The sequence below is a fragment of the Pelodiscus sinensis genome, chromosome 5 (assembly GCF_049634645.1).
Source record: "Pelodiscus sinensis isolate JC-2024 chromosome 5, ASM4963464v1, whole genome shotgun sequence".
NCBI classification, from domain to species: Eukaryota; Metazoa; Chordata; order Testudines; family Trionychidae; genus Pelodiscus; species Pelodiscus sinensis.
In genome coordinates, this window is record NC_134715.1 from 118,799,842 (window position 1) to 118,822,937 (window position 23,096).

The following is a 23,096-nucleotide window of genomic DNA, read 5'->3' on the forward strand; positions in this document are numbered from 1 at the left end:
TTTTCAGGAGTAGCCCTCCCCCCCCAGCTGGGCCCTGCTGGGCTGAGCCCTGCTAATCTCTGAGCTGTCTGCGGGCCGGCGGGGCGGGTCACTCGCTGATTCCCAAAGTGCTGCTGCTCTTGGGCTTGACATCTCAGCGGCCACGTGTGCACTGCATGTGGTGAGGCGAGGCAGGAGAGGGGCAGAGCGGGCTACGGGCCGGGTGAGTTGCGGGTGGTGGCAAGCTGGCGGGGCGCTGTGTTTGAGGGGAGAGAGCTGGAGAGGAGAGTGGGCTGGGGGAGGTCTTGCCAGCTAGGGGCGAGGGGCCGGGGCTGCTTCTGCAGTCGGAGGGGGAAGTAGGGGTTCCCTCCACGCCCAGCACTGAGGCGCTGTCCCTTCTTCCCAGTCAGCCACATGGGGAAGCAAGGCCGCAAGCTCCACCACCCCTGCAGGCCGCCAGCTCCACCGCCCCGCACATTGCCTTGAGCGGCCACAGGCAGCCCTGCGTCCAGTGGTAAGGCTGACCAGAACGCTGCCCCTGCAAATGTGCCGCCCCAAGCACGTGCTTGTTTTGCTGGTGCCTAGAGCTGGCCCTGCAGGCTATGAACACATTCCAAAGGGGTCATAGCAGAACACCCAGTGAAGAAACATCTTGGTACCAATATATTCCCCACAAATAACAAGCATACTGACCCAGGTTCAGGACAGCATGATAAATAGTGAACAAACCCCCATGTACAACATAATGGATGGTATCTAGGTAATGTCAGAAGGTGGCAACCTGGTACGTCAGGGGTGATGTATAACTTGTTTGTACCTATGTATAAAAACATACCCCAAGACTTGTCGTCTTTGTCTGTCCTGGGGGCAATGAAGGATCCTGTCATTGATTGAACTGGTCCATTTTTAGGCAGTATATTTGTAGTGGATCGGTAGGGTCTGCTGACAACTATTACTGTACTTCATTTGACAATAAACCTGATGCCTTTGATCCTTATCTGATTTAGTGGTCATTAAGCGCTCTCTGGGAGTCTGCTGTATGTGCCATTGGGGTAGTACAGCATACAGAGGGGTAAGCACACACCTGACAATCATTGTACAGAGCAAGATACCTGATAGGACACCACACTGGTGACTTTAACAATCACAGAATACAGCAGAAAAATAGAGAACTAAAACTTTCTATAGGTTTTGTTTAAACCATCCAATAAATGTAATGGAAAACTATATTACAGACTGTAGATTTTTAGAGTACGTTCTATAGTACTTCATTTTGTTTGTGTAACCCTTTTTGTTTCTTTTCTAAGCTATTGCATTCTATAGGATTTTCTGCATTGTGTACCTTTTCCTCAGTCTCATCCCTTTGCTTATGTGCTCCTCATTCTAATCCTCTATCTTTGTCTACTGAGTTTGCAGCAGGGCAGGGAACATATTTTCACATGTCTTTAAAACAGCCATCACAAACAAACAAAGGTGGTAAAAATGGAATTTGTTTTCACAACACATTTTGGAGTTCTAAAAACAATTAATAATACAAATTGAACTGGTGGGGAAAAATTTACTTTATCTTAGGAACAGTTAAATATTTGTTTTAGAACTTGGTGAATCTGAATACTGCTTCCTTGCATATTCCTTGCACTGGAAATATAAAGTTACAGGAAGAATGCGTGAAGATTCAGGTTAGAGAGACACATTATATAACTTTAAAATATACATTCATTTACTACACTTGCAAAGTCTCCAATGTTAAAGCAACTTCAAAAAAATTAGTATTTTCCTTTCCTGTATATAATCATGGTCTGTGCTAATATAGTTAATCACATTTCAGGTCAAAATGCAAATAAAAAAGGAAAAGCCTCCTCTTGATCAGGACAGCAGAAGTAACTAGGTTCATAGATGAAAAAGCATTTATCATTGTGCATAATCTGTGAAATACAAGACTTTGATAAACAATATCTTATTACCATTCTGAATCTGGTTTTGTGGCAGCCATCTTGCTGGAAGGGGATGTCAGCCATCTTGTTGATAAGATACAATAGCTTTGTTTTTCCTTGCTATATAAGTAAGGTATTTAGTGACATTCAAGCCTAACATAAAAACTGTTTCATATTTAACTATTCTGACAGTCAATTATACATTTTACAATTTTTTCTTTTATTCCCTGTTTCTGTCTGCATGATATGCAAAAAGGCAGCTAATACTGTCTTTACAGATTTTATTCACTGTGTGGTAAAATATAATTGAAATGTAGGCCAGGAGCAAAGTGATATTTTAATAATTATATGCTATCAGGCACTACATTGTAACAATACTACTAAAAAGTTCACTGTTGATAACATGATTTGTATATATTTTCTTTAAATATCTGTCTGTTCCATACTATAAGAAATATGCTCCCTACTGTATGCAGTATAATATCAGATAACTACACTTGCTTAGAGAAAAATTACAAAATTCTCAATTGCAGTTAGCAGAAGCAGGCAGCTAGTCCTGATAATATATAGGACTGGCATCAATACAAACATCTTTTTCTCCAAAATATATCTATAACCAGTAATCACACAGATATGTAATATGTCACACTATGCATGACACTGAATATGATTTCTATTAGAGGACATTTATTAATTTGAATTTACAGTGTTTGTTCTTCAGTGGTATTTTTACACTCTGTTTGAACTCAGTATCTATGGCCTAGTTAACACTTAAAAAAACTATTTAATGTACTATATGGACTACAGAGTCCATCCTGCTCAGGCTGAATTCTGTGGGAGTTTTAACATTGACTTCCATCATAGGAGGATCAGGCCCAGTGTCGACTTACAGAGATGCTGCATCCTCAGAAAAAGCTTGTGCTGATTTTTTTAAGACAGGCTTTTATATACAAAAGTAAAAAAAACCAACCCCACAACATCCACCCAGGATCAAGTAAACAAGGGTGAAGTGGAGGAACGACAATAATGGTAAAAGAATAGGAGTGTGATTACAAGGTCAAAATTCCCATGTCTATAAGGTTCTGTGACTGCTTTCGTGTCTTGTTTTAGATGTCTTGTTTTAGAAGCATGTGCCGCTGGACAAAACTGTATTTGACCTGCCACATGCAACACTGAAAATTGTATACTCTCCGATTTTTCCTCAGTAGCAGGAAAATGTGTCAATGTTACAACTACCACTTAAAAGTTTCTGCCAGGATTCCTTCCAGACTGAGAGCTCTACATGGTTTAATTTACCCTATTCGGGCCAAGAATAGGTTTTCTTCTAGCCCCAGATAACACTACTCATACAAAAGGTTAGTATCCTAGTCCCATGGGAGGCATCAGTATCCACTTACTCGAAGGTTACTATTAGTTACCACCTGCCTGAATCTCCCTCCCTGCCTGCACCCTACCTACAGTACTTGCTTCACCCTCCCCCCCCCCGCAGACCTAAAACTACATCTCCCAGCCTGCAGCGCTCTTCTTGCATTTCCGAGAGGCTGTGGAGTTCCCGGCTTGCAATGCGACACCGGGGTCCCTAGTCCAATAGGAGCCGCAGGGGGCGGGTCTATGCAAATAATCCCCCTCCCCACGGTTGGTCTCCTCCCCCAGTGGGCGACGGTTCCGTTTCCGTGTCGCGGCGCAGCGGGGTTGAGGGGCATGGCCCGGCGCGGAGCCTGCCGCTGCCCTTAGCGTCACCTCAGCCGCCGGCCGGAGAAAAGATGGCGTCCATGCTGCTGAAGAGCTGCGGCCGGCGGGTCGGCTGCCTCCCCAGGCCGCTGCGCAGGGAGCCCACGTGGGGTAAGGGCCGGGGCGAGGCGGGTCCCGCAGCGCTGGGCCCCGGCTCCTTAGGGCCTGGACTTTCCACGCACGGGCTGGGCCTAGCGGTCCCCTGGCGGCTAAAGGAGCCGGCGAGGGGCCTGGCAGTGACCTGGGGCCGCGTGCGGGGCGCCTCCTTTCCCCGCTTCCAGAGCTCCCCGGGCAGCTTTGAACTCCCGTGGCGATCTCCCCCGGCCTCCTCCTTGTGACCTCGCAGAGCTCCTGCCCGCGGCCCGGGGAGGCGTCCTCCCTCCGCGCCTCTCCTGTGCCCGCGGCGCCTTTAGTCTTCGCTGGAGCCTTGGGCTGCGGGGTAGAAGTTACCCGGGTGGCGGGGCGCCTGGGCTGAGTCTAAACTGTTGTGAATTAGTTAATAACGCGTGACAGGTTAGTGGCATTTAACTACAGACAATAAACAAATGGTTTCAGTAGTTGTGGAAAGGGCTAGTGTGAGACCTATTTAACCATCAGTGCTCTAGCTACAGGTCCTACAACGGCAGTGCAAGCTTTCTTGCAGTAGTTGGAGGAGTCCGTCACTGTGGATGAAAGTTAAATGACTTGGCCAGTTCAGTTCAACCAGGCCCTGCTGAGACTCCTTTGTGGGGCAGGTAATTTGGCGTGGAGCGTGTTGGCTTACGCCTTCCACCAACACTTCTAAGGGCTTTTGTCCACTCAAGGGAGGAGTTTTCTGCAAGACCTGTCTGAGCTGTGGGTCTTTTACCAGGACCTCTTCCAGACCTAGCAGCTGTTTTGGGCGACTAGGTCCGTTGTGGCCACTGAGGCGGTGAAACTCTTTGTAGAGCCCCTGATACACAATTAGTGATAGAAGAGGATAGTCAACTATTTGATAAACATAAGCTTATTGGATAATTGACTAGTGATGTGACTAGTTGCTTCCTCCCCCTGCCTCGCTGCCTCTTTCAGAGAGAGGCAACAAGGGGGGAAGTGGGAGCCAGCTTAAAAGCCAGTTCCCCCCAGTACTATATCCGTTGAGCTCAGGGGAGGTAGAGGCACAGCGGGAAATGAAACAGTCTCCACTCATGCTGCTTCTGCTGTGATTCTGCTTTTGAAATGTACAAGAGCCCCAGAAAGTCCTGCAGTCTCTGTGGGACTTCTGCTTTTGAACTGTAGCAAGATCCCAGCAGGACTCTTGCTGTAGTTCAAAGGCAGCGGTGCCCTTATAGACTGATCGAATAGTCAATGGAAATCACATTGACTATTTGATTAATCTAAATTTAACATTCCTATATACAATTCCTATTTTTGTGTGCAAGAGGCAGTCTCCCCCTTGGTGTGCTAGAAGTTGGTCCTGGCAGAAACCACCTGGACTGTAACAGGTGGAATTGAGTAGATCCCCATGCATGTATCCAGGAGATGCTCCCCATCCCACTGGGCCCTCCAGACCTTTTTATCCTACAAGCCCCCAACCTTCTCTCTCCTACAGTGTGAGCTGGCTGCTTACCTTGCATTCAGTTTGCTTTCAAACCACACCTAGGGAACCCCCTGTATACATTCATGCTCCACCAAATGGTGGGACTCTCTAGCCTCTGTAGTGGGTGAGGAGTCTGATGTTACAGGTCAGAAATGACTCTTCAAATTAGGGATGTAAAATCTGAGTTCATTAGTTAACCAATTGAGTACCAGGTTGAACCGGGTAACTGATTAACCCAGAATCCCTGGCTGCGTGGGGCCTGCTGCTGCCTCGCCAGCTCTTTCCTCCCCTCTCCTGGCCATGCGGTGGGCTGTTACTGCTGCTTCTGGCTGTCCCCCGACTGCTCAGGGGCTGCTGCTGCTGCATGCATCTGGCCTCTGACTCCCACACAGGGCTAGAGCAGCCTTCCGCCAATGGCAGACCATGAGTGGGGGGCTGCTCCCAGATACTGGTTAACTGGTACCCAGTAAGAATCATCCATTCACATCCCTACTTTCAAATGCAGATAAACCTCTAAAAGTTTAAATGAAGATAAATCAATAGTTTTTTGTTTTGTTTTTTTAAATCTTTGAACAACCTACATTTTTCATCTAATGTGCTGTACCTAATAAGATCCATTTCTAAAGTAACAATTGGCCTTCTAAAATAATTAGTTCATTATTAATGTTATGGATGAATTGTCTTTTTAAACTTCAGAATGTTTGCAATTTTTTTTCAGGTAACCTGCGAGAGCGTACTTGTCTGAGCTGTGTGTCTCTGAGGTTGATAAAGCATAAGTAAGTAAACATAAACATGACACAGTTATTTTTCTACACTTTTAAAAGTATTCCAAGTTATCCTAAAAGCTTTAGAATCTCATAACAGCGTGTATGGACTGCTGAACAAAACACACACTAACCACAGCCCATATTATGGAGCCACGAAGTTAGGCCCGAGAATAGCATTCTAATCATATGGCTGTTATGTCACTTTTGAGAGTAGAAATATATGAAATCTTTTCTTTTTTTCCCAATCCATCTTCCTTAACTTATGCCAATACAGTACACACTGTTCTTGCGAAAGCAGAAAAGGTAAATTAACTGCTCATGAACTGTTGCAGGTGACACCACCAGAAGTCAGTAACATACACATATCTAGATGTTGCTCTCCATCAGTTTTGAGCAGTAGTTGATAGTTGCAGGGTAAGCAGAGTTCACTTGAGCTGTACATACAAGGCTATAAGTACCCTGTAATATGGTTCTGGCTGAATCCTTCAAGTGGATGGTCATTATTGCAGTCAACCTTTGGATCCTATTTTATTCCTGGGCAAATTTGCACACCGGTAGTGCAGCAGAATAATGCCCATCTGCAGAATCCCTTTGTTTCCCTGCAGAATATGTATTCTGTGGGGAAGCAAAGAGATGCTGCACCAACCACTCACCCCATTGGCAGCTTAGATATGTCTGTTCAGGCACCAAGGGGGAGAAAGAAATCACTGAGAAGTGGTGGTCTGGGAATGCCTTGGCCACCTAGGGACATTAGTCCCAGCTGGGGAGAGGAAGGAGGACAGAGACAAAGTTCCCCTTCCCTATGTGGAGCAGCCAGGGTGGTTCAGATCAAGCTCTGGAAACTTCTGGCTTCAGGAAGGTCCATGCTTCCAGGGTCGGGAGTTCTAGATGTGGGGGGGGGGGAGGAGGTGGTCTAGATATGTGAAGATTTGTTAGACAGGAAGCAGCTCCCTGTACAGTGATGCCTCCCTCACACCTGTGCACCTGGAACCCCTCCTCTGAGCCCTCTCCATATCGGGAATCCCACTCACCACCTACATCAGGAACACTCCATTCCTGGACCCCCAGTCCAATGAGCCCCAACCAACTGGACCATGACACCCATCCCATCAGGGCCTCCCTCCTCCCAAACTTAGAGTCCCATTCCACTTGCACCCAGAACCCCTGAGCACTGATTCCCACCAAGCTGTCTATACCCAAATTGTGCCAAACAGAATGTTGGTACTTTTGAGGGAGTTCTACATTGAGAAATTTTAAAAAAGGTCAAAATTGTGCATATTTGAATTGTCAAAATAACAGAAACACAACAAAAATATAATCACACCATTTTCAATTGTTTTGGTAATTTATTTCAAAATTCTTGTCAGCAAATAATTGAAAATGGTGGGATTATGTTGTGTGAATTTGACAAATAAAAATGCTGAATTTGAAATATTTCAATTTTTTGCATAGTACTCCTGAGGGAATGTGATATGCTTTCCAAGCCTGAGTCTGGGCAGAATCCAGTCATTCTTCATAACTCTGGGCTTCTTAGGCTCATACCTAGGTGAAGACTCCCTGTCTTGCATTCTTTTGTGGGAGGTGGGACACCACAGACCAACTGCCCTAGACCCAAAAACTAATGCTGAGTTCTCCCGAGCTTCTCCAATAACTTGGAAAGGTTCCCTAGAGTTCCATCTCATTTATACTTCAGTCACTCAGGGATTACATGGCATGTAATACAAGGAACATGGGCTTTGCACAGGAGTTTCTTAGACACCATAACTTATGCTCTTGAAGCATGCAGGAGTTATAGCCTTAGGGAAAATGGAAAGAGTTGATCTGCTGTGTCCCCTAAGTCCGTACTCACCCCTTCCTGTAGTGTATAAGTCCTGGTCTTCTCAGAATGTTGGCTGTGTGACCCCTCACCTGTGATCCTTCAAAAAGATGAGATTTGTGGCAATTGCATAAAAATATTATTAGGAAGTCCAAAAAATTGTGAAGAATAGCTAGCCAAAGACTCAAAAAAATAGGCCCCCGCCCCCCCAAAAAGTTATGTAATTGTTAAGCAGAGTTCTGCTGAAACTGTTGAGCTATCAGTGGGGCCACTGAATGATTGAGATGCTGAAGTAGCACTCAAGAATAATAAGGCCATTGTTCTCTGAAAACACCCACTCAATGTGCAGCAGCAGTCAAAAAAGCAAACAATGTTAGGAATCATTTAAAAAGGGATAGAGAATATTGCCTCTATATAAAACCATGGTATGCTCACATCTTGAGTACTCCATACCAATGTGGTAGCTTATCTCAAACATATATTGGCATTGGAAATGGTTCAAAAAAGGGCAAGAAAAATGATTAGGGGTTTGGAATGGGTGCCATGTGACAAAATATTAAAAAGACTTGGACTTTTCAGCTTAGAAAAGAGGAGACTAAGGGGAGATATGATAGGTCTATAAAATCATGACTGGTGTGGAAAAAGTGAATAAGGAAAAGTTATTTACTTATTCCCACAATATATGAACTAGGGGTCACCAAATGAAATTAATAGGGTTTAAATCAAGCAAAAGGAAATTTTTCTTCATGCAACACACAGTGATCCTGTGGAACTCGTTGCCAGAAGATGTGGTAAAGACTTAAGACTTTAACAGGATTCTAAAAAGAACTAGATAAATTCATGGAGGTTAGGTCCATCAATAGCTATTAGCAGGGCTCAACAAATAATACAGTCTATTGTAACCTGGAAGAGCCAGATTCGGGCGATTTGCGCATGCGCAGATTGCCGGAGAATGCGGTTCAGCGAGCCCTGGCTATTAGCCAGGATGGGTAGGAATGATGTCCCTAGCCTCTGTTTGTCAGAGGCTGGAAATGGATGACAGGAGAGGGATCACTTGATTCCCTATTCTGTTCACTCCCTCTGGGACATTGGCATTGGCCACTGTTGGAATACAGGATACTTGGTTCGATGGACCTTTGGTCTGACCCAGTGTGGCTGTTCTTATGTGGAGAAACTAAATGAATTCTTTGCATTGTCCTTCGTGATGGGGGATATATGAGGGAGATTCCCAAACCTGAGCCTCTCTTTTTAGGTGACAGATCTGAAGAACTGTCCTAGATCAAGGATTTCATTAGAAGAGGTATTGAAACAAATTGATAAATTAAACAGTAATAAGTAACCAGGACCAGATGGTATTCACCCAGGAGTTCTGAAGGAACTCAAATGTGGAATTGCAAAAGTACCAACTGGTTTGTAACCTATCCTTGAAATCAGCTTCTCTACTAAATGACTAGAGAATAGCTAATGTGATGCCACTTTTTAAAAGGCTTCAGAGGTGATCCCAACAATTATAGCTGGATAAACCTGATTTCAGAGCAGGACAAATTGATTCAAACTACAGTAAATATCAGAATTATATGAACACAGTTTGTTTGGAAATAGGGATATTAGAGTATAGTCGAGTAAACGATTAACCAGTAAGTCTGGGTTTACTGGTTAATCCTATTGACTACATGCGCCCCCTCTCTCCACCGTTGCTTCTGTACCAGAGACAGCAACGGGGGAGAGGGGGGATCCAATCTTCCTGCAAACAGAGGCAGATTCACAGAAGCAGCCTCTGTCTGTGGGGGGGTCTGAGCAGGCAGCTGGGGAGCTAGTTTTTAAACCAGCTCTTGCCTGCCACCCTGTGCTGCTGCCTCTGATGCAGAGGCAGCAGCACAGTGTGTCAGGGGGCTCCCCGGGAGTGGGACTGGAGAACACTGGCTGCTGTCCCCATCCTTGGGGACTATTGAATAATCATGTAACCACTAAGATTTCATGTAGTTACACAACTATTCAGTTACATAATAGCTAACATCCCTATTTAGAGTCAAAATGTGTTCTAAAAGGGAAATATGCCTCACCAATCTACCATAATTCTTTGAGGGGGTCAACAAGCATGATGGACAAGGGAGAATCCAATGGATATAATGTACTTATATTTTCAGAAAGCCATTGACAGGGACCTTCAGCAAAGGCTCTTAAGCAAAGTAATTTGTCATGGGAGAAGAGGGAAGGTCCTCTCCTGAGTTGGTAACTGGGTAGGAATAAATAGACAACTTTCAGAACAGAAGCGGCGAGGAGTCCTGTGGCACCTTATAGACTAACCAAAGTGTTAGAGCATAAGCTTTCGTGAGCAAAGACCCACTTCGTCAGATGCATGAATGGAGAGGTAAATAGTGGTGAATGATTTGGAAAATTTGTACATGATACAAAACTACCCAGTATCGTTAAGTCCAATGCAGAGTGGAAAGAGCTACAAAGGGATCTAACTGCATGACTGGGCAAGAACATGGCAGCTGAAATTTAACATTGATAAATGCCAAGTAATGCACATTGGAAAACAGAATTCCAACTATATATATAAATTGATGGGGTCTAAATTAGATCTTACCGCACCAGAGAGACCCTTTGAAGTTGTTGTGGATGTACAGTGGCTGTCAAAAAAGCTAACAGAATGTTAGCAGTTATTAAGAGATGGATAATAAGACACAAAATAACATCCTGTCTCTTTATAAATCCATGGTGTGACTCACACCTTGAATACCGAGTGCAAATGTGGTCACACCATCTCAAAAAAATCCATTGGACTTGGGGTAACTTCAGATTTTCAGTTAACACAGAATTATCTGCACTTGCTTTAGTTGTTACCTTTACAACTTCATAGTTCCAGATGGTTAACAAAAAAGTGCTAAAGTACAAACATGATTGCGTTTAGTGGGTGGTTCTAGTTTTGTACATCTAATAAGCACTTGGAACAATGTCTTTGTTTTCAGAGTAAGTTTCATTCCTCTTTCAGAAAGGCTAATGAAATACGATTCTTTTGTCTTATGCAGACCATTGATAGTTGAGATTGCAATCAGAGCAGACCAAACATCTGCTGGAGAAAGGTTAGAAGTATAGAGATGATGAAAGGATACATTTCTTTGAAGTGGATTAATCTGATACCAATTTCTATTCTGCTCCTTAACCCTAATACTGTAGCTTGTACTTTGTCTCTGTTTGCCATCCGCATAGGAGATATGAAATGCTTTAGATAGGTTATTTGTCAATGATTTCTAGTTTTTCATCTACACTTAGTTTTCTAAATTGAAAAAACTTCTGGTCATTGTTTTCTCATTTCTAAAATGTTGAAAATTTTTTCTCCTCCCTTGAAAGTACAGGTTGAACCTTTCTAGTCCTATTGCTATTTTAAACACATAGTAAATCTTTCTCATTTAGTGCTTATTGATAGATTTTTTTAAAATGCTTTTTTCTTTCTTAAAGGAATGTACACTTCAAATATTGCACTAGTGTCCACCCTGTTTACATTTACTATGGAAAAGATCAGTACAGTTGTTGGACTAAAGGACATGGGCAAACATATTTTAGAGTTGTGAGCTCTCCTGGCTCATGGACTCCACTTTCAAGTTTGGGCATTTTGGGGCCCCAGTACCTTCCAGTACGATGGTGGCATTCTTCACATCCTTGTAAAGATGACTCCATGGTGGAAAAGTCACTTAAGTCTTTGAAGGATAAAAACAAGAAGTTGGAAGAAGGAGGCCCTGTATATAGTCCCACAGAAGAGGTTGTTAAAAAATCTCTTGGACAGAAGATTGTAGATGAGGTGAAGCACTATTATCATGGCTTTCGATTGTTATGGATTGACACAAAAATTGCTGCAAGAATGCTCTGGCGAATACTTCATGGCAATGTTTTGTCTCGCCGGGAACGGAGACAGGTAATGAGTACATATAATCTCTGTTTACTACTGAGTGATTAAGCTTTTTGCTTGGGTTAAATTAAGTGGGTTCCTTGTGCTTTTTGCCTTGTATTTAGAATCAATAAGATTACTTCTAGCATTCCTAGCTAAGAGAACTTTACTCAATATTTGACGCAGCCAACTGAGGGAAAAAAAGACTGGGGTTTATTCATATCATATAACCAGTATCTATATTATTTCTTTTAGTGAGTCTCCCAAATATAAGTTTTTGTCCTAGTTGTATCTTTCGAAAAACTTAGGAGCAGACACTTACAATTTTGTCTAGTTAATAGTCACAATGCTATCTGTATTTTCGTATTGTTCCGTTAAATAATTGGGCAGTCACCGACACTTACTGCATTAGTTCAGTATTAAAATTAAATTATAATTTTTACATTATTTCCACAGCCACATCAGCCTGTCCATGGGTTTATCAGTTTGTCACAACATGACTTTTTATTTTATTTAAACTCAGTGTTGCTTTGGTCTTTAACTGAAGTAATTTTATTTTTGTTTTGGAAAATAAATGAAAAATGTACATGCTTTATCTAAATGATTGTTCTTTTTAAAAATGAAGGCTGGAGTGAGGATGGGGGGGCAAGGAGAGGCAGAGGGTGGGTGGAAGTGTGTGTGGGGGGGGCAGGGAAGGTTTATCAAGCTTACCGAGACCACTCGCAGCTGCTCCAGCAGGGGCCTTCATTGGGGCAGTGCCCCCCTCCTATCTTGCAAGCCTGAGGGGGGGCAGTTTTTTCACAAAACAAATCAGAAAATATTGGAAGAGGGCTTGCATGTTAAAAATACAGAATTATCTTTGTAACTGGAATTGGGAATGTGGAAGAAACACTCCAAAGAACAACACTGGAGAATAAAAGTATTAAAAATATACAGATTGCTGAATTTGGAACCATAATAACATTAAATTATGGAAATACACATTGTACATTGACTATTTAGGTGGTTCTGGAATCTTATTGCAGTACAAATGTAATTTAAAAAAAATTATTTCAGATTACTATATTAAAGCAAGGGTTCTCAAACTTCATTTCACTGTGACCTCTTTCTGACAACAAAGTTACTACTTGATCTGGGTTGGATATGTGTGGAGCACAAGCCCTGTTGCTCCAGATGGGGGAAGAGGGCCACAGTCCAAGCCCTATAACCCCAGATGGAGGGCGCAGGCTTCAGCTTCAACTCTGGGTTTCAGAGAGTCTAAGGTTGGCTCTGGCGACCTCTAGGGATGTGAACAACTAGTCGACACACTAGTCGATTAGTCACCTCCCCCCCCCCCCCCTTTGCTCCCTCTATCAGAAAGAGTCAGCAAGAAGTGGGGGGAGAAAAGTGGTGCTTCAGATCAGTAGTGCTGCATGGAGCCCAGGATCTGCCACTTTGAAACGCCGTGTGCAGCCCATGGCTAGCTGGGAGTCCCCAGCTGGCCCAGGGCTGCATGCAGCATTTCAAAATGACAGTGCTACATGGTGCCTAGGGTCTGCCGCTTTGCATCACCACGTGCAGCCCAGGGCCAGCTGGGCGTCCGACACCAGGCTCCCTGCTCACGCTGTCTCTGTGCTCTCTGCTGTGCTTTTGCCTTTGAAGTGTAACAACAACTCTAGGCAGGAACCCTTATTGACTTAATTGAATAATCGATACAAATTGTATCGAGTATTCAATTAGCCAATAACATCCCTAGCAACCTCATTAAAATCGGGTTGTGACCTACTTTGAAGTCCTGGCCCACGGTTTGAGAACTGCTGCATTTTAAAGGAAACACTAGATCCACAGCTAGAATTCTGGCCTTTTAAGACTTCAGGGCTGACCCCAACACACCTTTAATAACAATCGAATCGTCCCATAATGGTCCATACGACTGTCAAGCAAAAAAAATTATAAAGCACACTCTGGTGGATTATAATGTTGTTAATATGTGATTAGTCATTATGTACAATCTTCATTGTGATTTTTTTTTCCTGTTTTTCTCTTTAAAAAAAAATTTAGTAGTTATTTTATGTCACTTATCTGCCACATATGTAAGTTGAAAAGTGCTTCCTATTTCTTTATAACAAGTGGCAAACTGTAGTAATCTGCTCTTTCTCTGGTTGTCTTTCCTTTTTTTCCTTTCCCCTTGTGTGTGTGCACATTCCATTTCTTCCCACAGGCTCTCTCTTTCTTATTTCACCAAGAAAAACAGATGTAAAGCACCTTTGGAAAAAATTTTCACATAAGTTCTGTATTTATTGCTATACAAAAAAAAAGGAGATTAAAATTTTGATACTAATTTTTATTTATGTGATATACTGGTATATATTTTAACTAAGATTGCAAAGAGGTATTGCTTTATTAAAACCATGACACTCACATATTGCTTAGTCCAGAAAGAGGTATCAGTCTAGGAACAGATCATCTTAACTTTATACTGGTTCTCACATTGGTGGCATGTAGCTTAACATTGCATAAAATTAATGAATAAAGGAGTGTAATACTTCTACAGATGAACTTGGAATGATTTGTCATCAAGATTGCAGTACATTTTAATGTGCTTTTCTTAATCAGTTCAAAGAAAACTGTCTCTAAACAGCTTTAAATTCCTAGAAAAAGGATACCTGTTTATGTGGTAAAAGTTAAATCTTTTTTAAAATTCCACAAATTCATATTGTTGGGGGGAAGAAAGTTGGTTTTTAATTACTTATACATGCAAAGATTGAGAAGCTGTAAAAACAAAATTAACTGTTGGAGAACTGGCCAATTGAGTAACACAGATGCATTCTTTAGCACCTTTAAAAATAATCTGCTTTAAAGTTCTGATTAACTTGTACTTGTTGCAGTTTAGTCAACAGCTATAAGTTTAGTTGAGAATGCAGGGATGGGGGGAGGGAGAACTTGAGGGAAATAAGGAATCTTGAGTGGTGGGAATGAGTTTATTCTTGAAGCAGCAATAAAATAGAATTGGTGCAATACTCAGTATTTGTCTAAACTGCACTCGCTGTTGTGATCATGTGCAAAATATGTAACTAACTTATTTTCACATTCAGTTGCTCTATTTCCATGCTTTTTTTTGTAGCTAGTTTTTTAAAAATGAGTAAAGTGCTGCAAATCTGTGTATCTGCCTGTTTGTGGATCATGGATCAGATGCAACACGCATTTTATATTCACACAGGGCTCTAAATATCAGTATCTTGATGAGAACAAAAATGCTGTATTATAATACTTTGCATACATGCATAAGGTTAGTTTACACACACTGTTTTTAATCTAGAGTAAGTATTTACAAAGCTGGGTATTGTCATTACCTTTGTTTCAGAGATAAGAGTGGAAGGGTCAAAAGTTGTAATTTCAGTTAACATGGTTGAACTAGAACACAGCTGTCTTCACTTCTGTGTCCCAGTGGGATCACTCTACTTCTGACATGTTCAAATATGCAAACTGGGATAGAAACTTGGATGCTCTGCTGTTGAAAGACTAGTCTTATCTTTAGACAACTTGTATAGAATCTGATTGTGAACATCAGTACTGTCAAGTGCTGTTGGCTAGCAATGATTGAATTGTGCTATTTGCAGTGGGTTGGCTCTGGTATTTTTCCATGTTAATTCCTTATCTGAGCATCATCTAAGGCCTTGTTTCATACTGAGGGTTTTTTCGACCAGTGTATGTTACATAGTGTGTCAATGTACAAACGTATGTAATTGGATAGCTATACTGGTGTAAAAAACTTCAGCATAGAAAAGGACTCTTTTACAAAAAGACACTTACTGCAGATTTAAAATATAGCTTTATTTTTCATTACATGGAGCTACAGATATTTGAAGGAATGTCAATTAGAACTGTACTTTGCAGTAAACTTGCTGAAATGCAGTAATCATCTAAATTCTGAACTTCTGGATGACCAATTATCATAAGATTGGAATAAAGGGGTAGTCAACTCTTTTCACATACTTATTTTAAAACTTACCTCCTTTTAATGCAGCTTTTATTATTTCTTTAAACATTAACCTTAACAGCTAGTGTGATTCTGACTAATAACATTTTAGGTTGTTCAAACAGGTTTCAAAATCTTGCAGTTCATACAAAATGTACAAATTCACTGTTGATTGAAAATAAAACATTTTGTTTTATTAATTATTTCAATTAAACCTTAAATCTCTTGACAGTCTCTGGTGAAATCTTATCTTCACACCAACTGACAAATGAGTTATATTTCTGCTTTCCTTTTCCTTCCTCTCTGGAAACAATTATAAACAGATATCCAAGTAACCTGACCACATGAAGAGCAACAGTAACATGAACAGAGCAATCAAACTGTTGCTTTTGTAAAACCAAAAATCATTGTTAAAATCCTGCTCTTGTAGAGGTTAGTGAACTTAATCATGCGTGGAGATCAATTGGGCCAAACCACAATATGATTAGCACAAATTCTTCTGTGTGGGAGAATCAGAAAAGCTTCTTGGGGATGAGGTGCTGTATGCCATCAAACCGAGCTTTTAGGGTGCTACTGTTTGCAGGGGCTGTAGATTTGGGGTAGAGTCATTGAGTTTTCAAATGACGTGTATCAATTAGTGGCATGAATCTGCAGGCCACAAACTTCCTTCTCCCCCAACCTTATGTCCAGGTCCTGAAGCAGCTGCCTGTGCTCAGTGGCCAGCTGCTAGCACGTGCAGGCTGGACGCTGTGTGTGTTGGGGACCGTGAGCAAAACGGCACGGGCTGTGAGCGTTCATGCGGCTCACAGCAGCCCGGCCGTGAGAGCGACTGACCTGAGCAGTTCCGGGTTCTAGTTGATGCTGGACTATAAGGAGTGCCGGACAACTGGATGCTGGACTATTGGAGTTTTACTCTAGTAAAACTGCACTTTAACTCTATACAGCTTGATCCAAAACACTCCTCTCTTCCATCCCCAATGAAACACCATTGCAAGCAAAAACACAGTTCTCCCAGGGTCTGTGCTGGGGTCTTTTGCTGGAACAGCTCTTTTGGTGTCATGTCATACCTTTTCACATTGCTGACCAGCATAGCTATAAGAGTATATTATGATGAAGTGAGAATAAACACTTCATATTTTCTTGGAAAAGCGACGAGGAGTCCTGTGGCACCTTATAGACTAACTGAAGTGTAGGAGCATAAGCTTTCGTGGGCAAAGACCCACTTCGTCAGATGCATGTAGTGGAAATTTCCAGAGGCAGGAATAAATATGCAGGCCAGGATCAGGCTGGAGATGATGAGGTGATCCAATCAAGGAGGATGAGGCCCACTTCTAGCAGCTGATCTGGAGGTGTGAATTCCAAGGGAACAGAAGCTGCTTTTGTAGTTAGCAAGCCATTCACAGTCTTTGTTTAATCCAGAGTTGATTGTGTCAAACTTGAAGATGAACTGTAGTTCAGCAGTTTCTCTTTGAAGTCTGGTCCTGAAGTTTTTTTGCTGCAGGATGGCTACTTTTAGATTTGCAATTGTGTGTCCAGGAAGATTGAAGTGTTCCCCTACAGGTTTTTGTATGTTGCCATTCCTAATATCAGATTTGTGTCCATTGATTCTTTTACGTAGGGACTGTCCTGTTTGGCCGATGTATATAGCAGTGGGGCATTGTTGGCACATGATGGCATATATTACGTTGGTGGATGTGCAGGAGAATGTACCAGTGACAGTATGGCTGATCTGGTTAGGTCCTGTGATGGTGTTGCTGGTGTATATATGTGGGCAGAGTTGGCGCCGAGGTTTGTTGCAAGGATTGGTTCCTGAGTTCGAGTTATTATGGTGCGGTGTGTAGTTGCTGGTGAGAATATGCTTCAGGTTGGCGGGTTGTCTGTGGGCAAGGACCGGCCTACCTCCCAAGGCCTGTGAAAGCGAGGGATCATTGTCCAGGATGGGTTGAAGATCACTAATGATGCGTTGGAGAGGTTTTAGCTGGGGACTGTAGGTGATGGCCAGTGGTGTTCTGTTGGTTTCTTTCTTGGGCTTGTCCCGTAGCAGGAGGCTTCTGGGTACACGTCTGGCTCTCTCAATCTGTCTCCTCACTTCCTCGTGTGGGTATTGCAGTTTACAGAATGCTTGTTGAAGATCTTGTAGGTGTAGGTCTCTGTCTGAGGGGTTGGAGCATATGCGGTTGTACCTCAGTGCTTGGCTGTAAACAATGGAACGTGTGGTGTGTCCGGGATGGAAACTGGAGGCATGCAGGTAAGTATAGCGGTCGGTAGGTTTTCGGTATAGGGTGGTATTGATATGACCGTCACTTATTTGTATCGTGGTGTCCAGGAAATGGACCTCCCGTGTAGATTGGTCCATGCTGAGGTTGATGGTGGGGTGGAAGCTGTTGAAATCATGGTGAAATTCTTCCAGAGTCTCCTTCCCATGGGTCCAGATGATTAAGATGTCATCGATGTAGCGTAGGTAGAGAAGGGGTGTAAGTGGACGAGAGCTGAGGAAGCGTTGTTCCAGGTCAGCCATAAAAATGTTGGCATATTGTGGGGCCATGCGGGTGCCCATAGCGGTGCCACGGGTCTGGAGGTATATGTTGTCACCAAATCTGAAATAGTTGTGTGTGAGGATAAATTCAGAGTTCAGCCACCAGTTGTGCTGTGGCATCATCAGGAATAGTGTTCCTGACAGCTTGTACTCCATCTGCATGTGGGATGTTTGTGTAGAGAGCCTCTACATCCATGGTGGCTAGGATGGTGTTTTCTGGAAGATCACCTATGCATTGTAGTTTTCTCAGGAAATCCGTAGTGTCACGAAGGTAACTGGGAGTGCTGGTGGCGTAGGGTCTGAGCAGAGAGTCCACATAGCCAGACAGTCCTTCAGTAAGAGTGCCAATGCCCGAGATGATGGGGCGTCCGGGATTTCCAGGTTTGTGGATCTTGGGTAATAGATAGAACAACCCTGGTCGGGGCTCTAAAGGTGTGTCGATGTGGGCCTCATCCTCCTTGATTGGATCACCTCATCATCTCCAGCCTGATCCTGGCCTGCATATTTATTCCTGCCTCTGGAAATTTCCACTACATGCATCTGACGAAGTGGGTCTTTGCCCACTAAAGCTTATGCTCCTACACTTCAGTTAGTCTATAAGGTGCCACAGGACTCCTCGTCGCTTTTGCAGATTCAGACTAACACGGCTACCCCTCTGATACTTCATATTTTCTTGGTTACTCAGTGTCCAGTAGCTCATGCAGGTAAGGGAAAGAGGGAGAATAGAAATGAGTAAAAAGGGACACTTAAGCTGCTTTGAGGACCAAGAAATTACCATCTCCTGTGTTTAGGTACTTTCTAGAGTTTACATGAGATCTTTGTTTAACAATACTATAGAAAGACAGTGAGACTTATGCTTTGGAAATTCTTTCACTAGTTGTAGAAACACTGGCATTGAACTCAAGTGTATCATAGTCAACAAGAAAAAGAAGCCTTATTGTGATGACATTTATATAGGTGTGTAAGGCAGACTTGTTAGTTTAAATGTGTTAACATTTAGCAGCTGACAGAAGGGCATTGAGCATGTTCATGGAGCAGAGAGTTAAGAAGGCTCCACTTATTCGCAGTGTGTCTGACACCATGTCTGAAGCAAATGAGCTTTGCCTATGAGTTCCACACTGTTGGGTCTGTCACATGGTAGGCATTGGCTATGTTTGAAGTTTGTTTTTTCATCTAGTATACTATCTGAGACTGAGTCTTAAGAATTCATCACACAGAATGCCTTGAATTGAGACACTTGACTGATGGAATGACATCTTTTAACTAAATTGGTTGTGCTGTGTCTTCCATCTTAAGGAGCAGATTCTACAGGGTTGCCTAATATCAGAAAGGGCAATAATGGACAGGGCTGGCAGCTAGGTCAAGTTGGTTGGTCTCATAGTACCAGTTTTTATGCATAATCAGAGCCCTGCACAGGTACAAGATTTATATCTGTATCTGTTCCACAATCTGCAGTAAAGGTCTACAGATACCTATATCGGTGGATGTAAATCTGATCTCCGTGGCCACTACGACCAACTTCACAGGTCACGATACATCAGTGATGCCGTTGAATCAACCCCCCCCCCCCCCCCCGGCTCCTCTCACTTCTCCCCAGAGACTTCCTGTCCTGTCACATCTCCTTCTCCACTTTTGGCAAGGAGGCTACAATCCTGAGCCCTGCTGTGCAGTGCTGCCCTATACATGAGCAAGCCAAACACAGCTACACATCTGCGGTGACGCTACTGCCAGGACAGACAGTGTGAACAACTGAGCTTTTCTCAGCATGTGCTCTGTCTGCCTGCTAGTTCAAAATACAACAGCACTTCTTTCAAAATGGTGCTTGACTTTCTTACAGGAGCACATTTTCATACTCCCTTCTGGGAGTTCAAGTTACCCTCCCCTGCCTGATCAAGCTGGGGGCAATTCCCAGAATGCCCAACAGGGTATTGCCATGTATTGCAGCCACTCAGTGTGTGATTCAGAGAGCTGCAGGAACCTTTGGGGCTGTATGACAGTTGCTGCATTTGAATGAGTGTGTGCTGCTGTCAGAGCTTCATCCCTGCCTCCTCCCCCTCAATCTTTCTCCCTCTTGGGCCTCTCACATTTTTTAAGTTAGGGCCAACGCATGTGCCTTGTCCCACCCAGTCTGCTAGAGTGTCACTCTGACTTCTATGAGGAGATTGCTAGAACCCAGTGTGGATACAAATTTTATATGCACACGTGATCTGCAGTCCACAAAAATGATCCACAGGTATAAAGCAGTTTTCCACCCATTTGCAGGATGCTATTTATTGTTTTGTTCAGCTCAGTGTCCACTATGTCAGGCTGAACCATGCTTTGGAGCAACTCAACTCATCATATCCTATAATTTGTTACTTTGAAATATCTTCATAGAACAAATATATTTAAATTGTAATATAGTCTATATTAATCTTATTTTGTTTTTAATGTTGCTATGTAATATTTTGTTCTTGTTTTAAAAGCCTTTAATTTTTCTTCCAGTTCCTTCGGATATGTGCTGATCTCTTTCGCCTGGTTCCTTTCCTAGTTTTCATTGTTGTTCCATTCATGGAGTTTTTGCTTCCAGTAGCACTTAAGCTGTTCCCTAATATGCTTCCTTCAACATTTGAGACAAAATCTAAAAAGGTAACTGCAACATAGTTTGGGATCAGTCAAATATTTGACAAGAACTAAATTATACTTGAAATTCTAACTTGATCCTTGTTGAAACTTTGTAAGAAAAAGCTGTGGTTTGGTTCTTGATAGCAAGGCCCTAAAATTTTCCTGGGTTACAAAATGCTGATGGTTTAACAAAGTGGATTTAGTAATTTATTCATATTTAAGGTGGCTAGGATATTGTTAGCATCTTGGTAGCCAGAATCACATTTTTAAAGAGTTGTAACACTAAGGAGTGGTGGCCCTTGCCTAACTATCACCTGGAAAGGATGGTAGGTCGGCTTGTTCCACTGAATAAAACCTATCAGAGGCAGCAAGGGGGAGAGGAGGTGCTTCAAAGTGTCAGTGCCACATGGAGCTCAGAGTCCCCAGCTACTCCTGGGCTGTACTTGGCATTTCAAAGCGGCAGCGCTGCTTGGAACCTGTGGTCAGTTGAGGACTCCATGGCTCAGCCAGGTTCCCTGTGACATTTCAAAGTGGCAGTGCCGCAGGGAGCACGGGGCCAGCGGGGGACTGCTTGAGTCCCCTGCTGGCCCTGTGCTTCCTGCAGCTCTTTGGCCTTTGAAGAATAGACACAACCTTGGGGCTGTTGCTACACTTCAAAGGCGAAAGCATCCTTATCGACTAATTGAATAGTTGATGCAAATTGCATTGACTATTTAATTTGCCAATTAATCTAAATTTAACATCCCTAGTAAGTACTTAGAATCATAGAACTAGATGGAATGTCAAGAGGTCATCAAGTCCAGTCTACTGGATTCATGGCAGGACCAAGCACCATCTATACCATCCCAGACAGGTATAGTTGCCTAATCTTTTAGAAATTGCAAGGACATTTTACTGTTGGCATCTTGATTTGACTAGTTTGTGACTCAGATTGAAGATCCCCTGGATCACATAAGTATTTGCTCAAGGAGCTAGTCATCCTGTTTACTACTGTAATTTGATGGTTTGTATCCAACACCAACTAATATTCCATCCATTAGACCATCAATCCATAGCATTTAAGACAATCGACTTCCTAGTTAGTGACTCAGAAACAAGTAATGTCATTTTTGACAGAATGCCACTCTCCTTCTCCTTTTGCCTATTCAGTCCTTCCTAAATAGATTATGGATGGAAAATAAATGGCTAGTGTTCAAATATTGCAGTATAATAACATTTACACACCGTGATACAGAAAATCCTATAGAGTCTCATTCAAAGAGAGGTTTGCAAGTTGTGGGGAAGGGGAATCTTAGAGGGTATAAGTCTGAAAAGGACATCTTTTAAAGCAATATACTCTTGTTTTATATAGGAGGAGAGATTGAAGATGGAATTGAGAGTGAAACTTGAAGTGGCTAAATTTCTTCAGGACACTATTGAGGAGATTGCCTTGAAAAACAAAGCAGCCAAAGGAAATGTTACTAAAGATTTTTCTACTTTCTTTCAAAAGGTAAAAATATAACCTTGTACTCCATTCACTTAGAAAGAAATAGCTTGATATTTACTTTTTTACTCAGCAATCGCCAGTGGTGAAGAAGAAAACTAAGATTGTGGCATAATCCGTTGCTACTTATACCATGGTCATCTATCTTTACTCATGCTAGATTTAATTGGATAGCATGTGTCATATGCTGAACAAAAGGTGCGCAGAACTGTTGCTTTTCTAGTTATAATGTATTTTTCTTTGATATTCTGGGTGAACTTTTATTTTTTCCAATGTTTTTCCATTTTAATTCTATAAAACCGTTGATTACCTTATCATTCATTCCCTCTTAAGGTGATTCTAATGTTGACTGTGTAGTAGCATACATATTACTAAACATTGTGGCTAGCATTAGGACATGGAATAGGAAAAGTAAGAGAGAAATATAAACTCTGGTCACCTGTCTAGAGATTACTTAATTGTAGCCAGATAGTAGAGAAATCTGTGCAGGCCTACTGGCTTTTGCCAGCCTATTTAGTTATAGTCCATGCTAGAACAGATATGCCAGCATAGCTGTATGTTATGAGTGCTTTTGCTAATATATCTTATGCTGGTTCCCTGAATGATGTAGGCTATACTAGCAATTTTTTTTTGCACTAGCATAATGGCCTGTATAGGGGCTTTGCCTGCTGTAAGAGAGGCTGTAAAAATCACACCCCTGACTGATTCAGTAATTACTGTACTTAGACCTGGACTTCAGTGTACACTCGTTTAGAGCAAATGGTCTTGTTCTCCACTGCCTGAATCACTGACTTGATTAATACATGCAACATTTATTTATTTCTATTGTGCCAGCGAT

General features: G+C 42.5%; 1 protein-coding gene across 2 annotated transcripts in view; it reads left to right on the forward strand.

Moving 5' to 3' along the window:
• The first annotated feature begins 3,571 nt into the window (after nucleotides 1–3,571).
• Nucleotides 3,572–23,096, forward strand: part of LETM1 (leucine zipper and EF-hand containing transmembrane protein 1) — a 61,866-nt gene continuing 42,341 nt past the window's right edge. The window contains exons 1-5 of one of the 2 annotated variants that reach the window (XM_075930895.1): nucleotides 3,572–3,755; nucleotides 5,921–5,978; nucleotides 11,251–11,704; nucleotides 20,656–20,799; nucleotides 22,127–22,264. In XM_075930895.1, the coding sequence (XP_075787010.1) occupies nucleotides 3,677–3,755; nucleotides 5,921–5,978; nucleotides 11,251–11,704; nucleotides 20,656–20,799; nucleotides 22,127–22,264 (873 nt within the window). In that variant the 5' untranslated portion in view covers nucleotides 3,572–3,676. The remainder of the gene's footprint in view (nucleotides 3,756–5,920; nucleotides 5,979–11,250; nucleotides 11,705–20,655; nucleotides 20,800–22,126; nucleotides 22,265–23,096) is intronic. The other variant, XM_006134732.3, reaches the window with a different exon arrangement.